At 41.5% G+C, this 8271-nt stretch overlaps 1 protein-coding gene across 1 annotated transcript in view; it reads right to left on the bottom strand.

Moving 5' to 3' along the window:
• LOC133630487 (plakophilin-3-like) overlaps window positions 1-8271 on the bottom strand; it is a 63535-nt gene that overhangs the window by 20942 nt on the left and 34322 nt on the right. Inside the window, exons 5-9 of the mRNA XM_062022101.1 lie at window positions 4928-5132; window positions 4713-4872; window positions 744-852; window positions 487-651; window positions 1-149 (exon numbers count right to left, since the gene is read on the bottom strand). The exon at window positions 1-149 is cut by the window's left edge and continues 37 nt beyond it. Coding sequence (XP_061878085.1) covers window positions 1-149; window positions 487-651; window positions 744-852; window positions 4713-4872; window positions 4928-5132 — 788 coding nt within the window. The remainder of the gene's footprint in view (window positions 150-486; window positions 652-743; window positions 853-4712; window positions 4873-4927; window positions 5133-8271) is intronic.

Raw genomic sequence — 8271 nt, 5'->3', positions numbered from 1 at the left:
ATGGCCGCTTCTTTGCTGATGGAGCTGCTCTCGCTGTTCTGCAGGACCTGCTTGTACAGGGCCACCACCGCGGGGTGCCACAGCCACTCCGCGCCCCTCGGCTCCCGGGACACCTCAGACAGGATGGCCAGACTCTGATTGCGCTGTTGCTGCAGAGGGACAACATGGTCACTTCCTGGAGATGTTTGAGTGGGTGGTGCCAACAGATGGTGCTGCGGAAGGTCTCACGCACACGGTGGCCACGCACGCAACTTTGGACGCGGTCTACTATTGTTCTGAGTAATCAAACCTGCTGAGCTCAGTTGTTCTGCCGAAACCTAATCCTCCCATTGGACCCGAGCCCAGCGCTCAGGTTTCTGTCTGCTGGCCTCCAAGTGGAGCGCAGTAAATTACTTAGTGGGCCTCCTGGGAGAAGCTCTGTCTCGTGACTGAGGGCGGCCATCTCAAGCCCAGCCACAAAACCAGAACGGCGGTCTTAGGACTAACCTCCGAGCTCTTCTTGTTGTACATGGTGAAGCAGCCAATGGCCTCGCTGTTCCTGGGGGCCGAGCCCCTCGTCGGACCCTCCAGGCGGATTCGGACTGAGGTCGGGAGCTCTGAGTACAGCTGGTAGGACAGATTCCTCAAAATGCACAGGGAGTTCTCCAACCCCTGAGGGAAGAAGCGAGGACACGGCTAATGATAAGAACTAGCAAAGATGTCTATAATAAGAGGAAGACAATCACCTCAGCAGGTGTTCTTACCTTGTCCTCTGCACTCACTTCCTGTTGGATGTAGGAGACCAGAGAGTCCACAAGACCTGAAGTGTCTCTCATCTTCTCTCTGGTCCTCTGATTCACTGAGCTCAGGTTTCTGCACAACAATACACACAACACACACACATTTATATACACCGTAAATACTGTAGAAGTATGATGTGCATCATTTAGAGTGAGAGATGTTTAAGGTGTATGTGAATGGACAGACAGATGTTAAAGAGGTGTTGTACGTAGATGGACAGAAATATGTTTAAGGAAAAACAAATGTTGAAGGTGTACATGGAATAGACACAGGTGTTTAAAGTGTACAGACAGATGTTTAAGGTGGACATGAGTGAACAGACAAAACGTTCAAGATGTGTATACATGAATGGACGGGCAGATGTTTAAATTGTACATGAATAGACGGACAGATGTTTAATGTGTACATGAATAAACACAGATGTTTAAGGTGTACATTAATAAACACAGATGTTTAAGGTGCACGTGAATTAACAGACAGGTGTTTAAGATGTGTGTACGTGAATGGACAGACAGGTGTTTAGGATGTGTGTACATGATTGGACAGACAGGTGTTTAAGATGTGTGTACGTGAATGGACGGACAAGTGTTTAAAATGGGTGTACGTGAATGGACAGACAAGTGTTTCAGATGTGTATACATGAATGGACAGACTTTTTATTTTTTTATTGTGTGTACGTGAAAGGACAGACACGTGTTTAAGATGTGTGTACGTGAAGGGACAGACAAGTGTTTAAGATGTGTATACGTGAATGGACAGACTTTTTTTTTTTTAATTGTGTGTACGTGAAAGGACAGACAAGTGTTTAAAATGTGTGTACGTGAATGGACAGACAAGTGTTTAAGATTTGTATACGTGAATGACAGACTTTTTTTTTTAATTGTGTGTACGTGAAAGGACAGACAGGTGTTTAAGATGTGTGTATGTGAATGGACAGAGAGGTGTTTAAGATTTGTATACGTGAATGGACAGAGAGGTGTTTAAGATGTGTACACGTGAATGGACAGACAAGTGTATAAGATGCGTGTACGTGAATGGACAGAGAAGTGTTTAAGATGTGTATACGTGAATGGACAGACAAGTGTATAAGATGCGTGTACGTGAATGGACAGACAGGTGTTTAAGATGTGTGTACATGAATGGACAGACATGTATTTAAGATTTGTGTATGTGAATGGACAGACAGGTGTTTGAGATGTGTGTAGATGAATGGACAGGCAGGTGTTTGAGATGTGTGTACGTGAATAGACAAGACAGGTGTTTGAGATGTGTGTACGTGAATGGACAGACAGATGTTTGAGAGTGTGTACATGAATGGACAGACATGTATTTAAGGTTTGTGTATGTGAATGGACAGACAGGTGTTTGAGATGTGTGTACGTGAATGGACAGACAGATGTTTGAGAGTGTGTACATGAATGGACAGTAAGGCTGCAGCTAACGATTATTTTTCTATCGATTAATCTATAGATTATTTTTTCGATTAATCGGTTAATCTATAGATTATTTTTTCGATTCATCTATAGATTATTTTTCCTTTTACCGATTTTTTTTTAAATTATTATTTAAAATGAAGATGAAAAAATAAAAGTAGGCCAGTTTTTTCAAAAGGCATGGTTTTTATTTACAAAAAAAAAAGTATGGCCACTCAGTCAACATTGACAACAACATGACAAAATATTCTGTAACAATGTAAACATTTAAAACTTTTAACATTTAACAAAATTAAAAGTAGCTTATTTGCTTTTTAATGTGCAAATATAAAAGTAAACATCCAGTGCAAATCTTAATATTCTGCAATAGTATAAGCATTTCAAAAGTAAAAGTATTGCTTATTTTGCTTTAAAATGTGCAAAAATAAAGATAAACGTCCAATACAAAAAAGTGCAAAACGAAATATTCTGTAACAACAGTGTAAACATTTCAACAAAAGTGAAAGTATTGCTTATTTGCTAAAATGTGCAAAAATAAAGATAAACATCCAATACAAAAAAGTGCCAATCTAAATATTCTGGAGCACTGTAAACATTAAGTATTGCTTTTAAAATGTGCAAAATAAACATCCAGTCCAACACAGTACACAATAACCAATTCTACTCATTCCAGTGAGTGACTAACAGTTGTAATGAAGAAAGGTTAGCATGTCTACTTGCTTTGCTTCTTTTCTTGTTTACAATATTCCCAGCAGCTGAAAATAGGCGCTCAGAAGGGGTCGATGTGGCTGGAACTGAGAGCTAATTAGCCTTCACCTCAAACCAGGACTGCGAGCGAGCTGAGCTGCAGTTTAAGTTTCTAGTAGGTCAACGGGCTCATAGTGATGTTACTAGTAGTTGACTGGGAGGTGTTTATTATCATTTGGGGAGAGTCCGCTGCCTGATGCTCACCTGCTAAACACCTATCTGCTCCACGCTGAAGCGCTGACTACATGCGCTCTGAATACGCACTGCTGATTGGCTGATAATGCTTCGTGTGTACCAATCAGATGGTTGTGTGGGTGGGACAATGCTGCGTGTGTACCAATCAGATGGTTGTATGGGTGGGACAATGCTGCGTGCTGAGACAGAGGCAGACAAGCAAAGCAACTTGTTAATACTTTAGCAGCTAAAGTTTGCTTTAGCTTAGAAACTCGTTCGGTACACCCCCGTACCGAACCGAAATCCCCGTACCGAAACGGTTCAATACAAAACACATACCGTTACACCCCTAGCAGATACAAATGACACATTCATGTTTTTGTGTAATGATGACAACGTATGCTAACGCGGACGATTGACTAGTTGATGGTTGATGGTTTTCTTTTCAAATGTTCGTTCATAGCCGTTGTGCTGCTATGATAGGCCATTTCCGCTCGACACAGTGTGCATACAACAACATTATTAGGCTGTGTATTGAAATACTCCCACACTTTTGACGACTTTTGGCGTGCGTTTTTCCCCTCGCTCGCACAGTCTGCTTTGCGCTCCGCCATGACGGTAGTGTGACGTAATTATGCGACGCGTCGACGCACAAAAACGGCGTCGACGTATTTACGTAACCGATGACGTCGACTACGTCGACGCGTCGTTTCAGCCTTAATGGACAGACAGGTGTTTAAGATGTATGTGCATGAATGGACAGACATGTATTTAAGGTTTGTGTATGTGAATGGACAGACAGGTGTTTGAGATGTGTGTACGTGAATGGACAGACAGGTGTTTGAGATGTGTGTACATGAATGGACAGACAGGTGTTTGAGATGTGTGTACGTGAATGGAGAGACATGTATTTGAGATGTGTGTACCTGACTGAACAGACATGTATTTGAGATCTGTGTATGTGAATGGACAGACAGGTGTTTGAGATGTGTGTACATGAATGGACAGACAGGTGTTTAAGATGTGTGTACATGAATGGACAAACATGTATTTAAGATTTGTGTATGTGAATGGACAGACAGGTGTTTGAGATGTGCGTACGTGAATGGACAGACAGGTGTTTGAGATGTTTGTACGTGAATGGACAGACAGGTGTTTGAGATGTGTGTACATGAATGGACAAACATGTATTTAAGATTTGTGTATGTGAATGGACAGACAGGTGTTTGAGATGTGCGTACGTGAATGGACAGACAGGTGTTTGAGATGTTTGTACGTGAATGGACAGACAGGTGTTTGAGATGTTTGTACGTGAATAGACAGACAGGTGTTTGAGATGTTTGTACGTGAATGGACAGACAGGTGTTTGAGATGTTTGTACGTGAATGGACAGACAGGTGTTTGAGATGTTTGTACGTGAATGGACAGACAGGTGTTTGAGATGTTTGTACGTGAATGGACAGACAGGTGTTTGAGATGTTTGTACGTGAATAGACAGACAGGTGTTTGAGATGTTTGTACGTGAATGGACAGACAGGTGTTTGAGATGTTTGTACGTGAATGGACAGACAGGTGTACCTGAAGCAACCTGTGGCGTTACTGAAGACGTCCTTCTCAGATGGGCTGAGCGGGATGCTTCCACAGAGAGGAATCAGGACTTTGTTGCTGAGGTCACCCAAAGCTTCTCTGCACAGTTTCTCCTTCAGGTTGTCTCTGGACGACAGGTTCCACAGAACACCTGCGCCGGGTCACATGGTCAGTCAGTGCCAGCGTTAGCATGCCGAGCTGCGCACCTGTGATGTTCTTTCGGAGCTCCTCGTCAGGCTCGCTCATCACGCTGACCAGACGGGCCACGCCCCCTGCGTCAATGAGCGCCGCCTTGTTGTCCGTGTTCTCGTAGATGATGTTCCGCGTGGCGCCGGTGGCGAAACGCTGCACTTCCAGGTTCTCACTTGGGTAGAGTTGGACCAGAGCGGGAATACCTTGCAGAACTCGGACCTGAGGCGACATGGGGACTCGGGTCAACTATAAGGTGTCAAAGGTGTACGTGAATGGACAGAAACATGTTCAAGATGTGTGTACCTGTATCGACAGACAAGATGTTTAAGATATGTGTCTGTGAATAAACAGACAGATGGTTAAGATGTGTTTATGTGAATGGACGGACAGATGTTTAAGATGTGTCTATGTGAATGAACAGACAGATGTTTAAGATTTGTGAATGTGAATGAACAGACAGATGTTTAAGATGTGTCTACGTGAATGAACAGACAGATGTTTAAGATTTGTGAATGTGAATGAACAGACAGATGTTTAAGATGTGTCTACGTGGATAACCAGACAGATAGTTAAGATGTGTCTACGTGGATAAACAGACAGATGGTTAAGATGTGTGTATGTGAATGGACGGACAGATGTTTAAGATGTGTCTACATGAATGAACAGACAGATGTTTGAGATTTGTGAATGTGAATGGACACAGATGTTTAAGATGTGTCTACGTGAATGAACAGACAGATGTTTAAGATGTGTGTACGTGGATAACCAGACAGATAGTTAAGATGTGTGCATGTGAATGAACAGACAGATGTTTAAGATTTGTGAATGTGAATGAACAGACAGATGTTTAAGATGTGTCTACGTGGATAACCAGACAGATAGTTAAGATGTGTCTACGTGGATAAACAGACAGATGGTTAAGATGTGTGTATGTGAATGGACGGACAGATGTTTAAGATGTGTCTACGTGAATGAACAGACAGATGTTTAAGATGTGTGTACGTGGATAACCAGACAGATAGTTAAGATGTGTGCATGTGAATGGACGGACAGATGTTTAAGATGTGTCTACGTGAATGAACAGACAGATGTTTGAGATTTGTGAATGTGAATGGACAGACATACGTATGTTTAAGATGTGTCCACATGAATGAACAGACAGATGTTTAAGATGTGTGTACGTGAATGAACAGACAGATGTTTGAGATTTGTGAATGTGAATGGACAGACATACGTATGTTTAAGATGTGTCCACATGAATGAACAGACATATGTTTAAGATGTGTGTACGTGGATAACCAGACAGATGGTTAAGATGTGTGCATGTGAATGGACGGACAGATGTTTAAGATGTGTCTACGTAAATGAACAGACAGATGTTTAAGATGTGTGTACGTGGATAACCAGACAGATGGTTAAGATGTGTGCATGTGAATGGACGGACAGATGCTTAAGATGTGTGTACGTGGATAACCAGACAGATGGTTAAGATGTGTGAATGTGAATGGACACAGATGTTTATGATGTGTCTACGTGAATGAACAGACAGATGTTTAAGATGTGTGTACGTGGATAACCAGACAGATGGTTAAGATGTGTGCATGTGAATGGACGGACAGATGTTTAAGATGTGTCTACGTAAATGAACAGACAGATGTTTAAGATGTGTGTACGTGGATAACCAGACAGATGGTTAAGATGTGTGCATGTGAATGGACGGACAGATGTTTAAGATGTGTCTACGTGAATGAACAGACAGATGTTTAAGATGTGTGTACGTGGATAACCAGACAGATGGTTAGATGTGTGTATGTGAATGGACGGACAGATGTTTAAGATGTGTCTACATGAATGAACGGACAGATTTGTAAGATGCGTGTTTGTGAATGGACAGAAATGTGTTTAAGATGTGTGTATGTGAATGGAGAAACAGACATTTAAGATGTGTGTACAAGAATGTGTACAAGTGTACCTGGCTGGACAGACAAGTGTTAAAGATTTGTGAATGTGAATGGATGGACAGATGTTTAAGATGTGTCTACGTGAATGAACGGACAGATGTTTGAGATTTGTGAATGTGAATGGACAGACATATGTTTAAGATGTGTCCACGTGAATGAACAGACAGATGTTTAAGATGTGTCTATGTAAATGAACAGACAGATGTTTAAGATGTGTCTATGTAAATGAACAGACAGATGTTTAAGATGTGTGTACGTGGAAAACCAGACAGATGGTTAAGATGTGTCTACATGAATGAATGGACAGATTTGTAAGATGCGTGTTTGTGAATGGACAGAAATGTGTTTAAGATGTGTGTATGTGAATGGAGAAACAGACATTTAAGATGTGTGTACAAGAATGTGTACAAGTGTACCTGGCTGGACAGACAAGTGTTAAAGATTTGTGAATGTGAATGGACGGACAGATGTTTAAGATGTGTCTACGTGAATGAACAGACAGATGTTTGAGATTTGTGAATGTGAATGGACAGACATACGTATGTTTAAGATGTGTCCACGTGAATGAACAGACAGATGTTTAAGATGTGTGTACGTGGATAACCAGACAAATGGTTAAGATGTGTGCATGTGAATGGACGGACAGATGTTTAGGATGTGTGTACGTGAATGAACAGACAGATGTTTGAGATTTGTGAATGTGAATGGACGGACATATGTTTAAGATGTGTCTACGTGAATGAACAGACAGATGTTTAAGATGTGTGTACGTGGATAACCAGACAGATGGTTAAGATGTGTGTATGTGAATGGACGGACAGATGTTTAAGATGTGTCTACGTGAATGAACAGACAGATGTTTGAGATTTGTGCATGTAAATGGACGGACAGATGTTTAAGATGTGTCTACGTGAATGAACAGACAGATGTTTAAGATGTGTGTACGTGGATAACCAGACAGATGGTTAAGATGTGTGCATGTGAATGGACGGACAGATGTTTAAGATGTGTCTACGTGAATGAACAGACAAATGTTTAAGATGTGTGTATGTGGATAACCAGACAGATGGATAAGATGTGTGCATGTGAATAGACGGACAGATGTTTAAGACGTGTCCACGTGAATGAACAGACAGATGTGTAAGATGCGTGTTTGTGAATGGACAGAAATGTGTTTAAGATGTGTGTATGTGAATGGAGAAACAGATATTTAAGATGTGTGTACACAAATGTGTACAAGTGTACCTGGTTGGACAGACAAGTGTTTAAGATGTGTGTATGTGAATGGAAAAACAGATATTTAAGATGTGTGTACACTAATGTGTACAAGTGTACCTGGCTGGACAGACAAGTGTTTAAGATGTGTGTATGTGAATGGACAGACAAGTGCATAGTAT

This window comes from Entelurus aequoreus, linkage group LG02, assembly GCF_033978785.1.
Source record: "Entelurus aequoreus isolate RoL-2023_Sb linkage group LG02, RoL_Eaeq_v1.1, whole genome shotgun sequence".
Lineage (NCBI taxonomy): Eukaryota > Metazoa > Chordata > Actinopteri > Syngnathiformes > Syngnathidae > Entelurus > Entelurus aequoreus.
The sequence above is the reverse complement of the archived record's forward strand: the minus strand, read 5'-3'. Positions and strand labels throughout refer to the sequence as shown.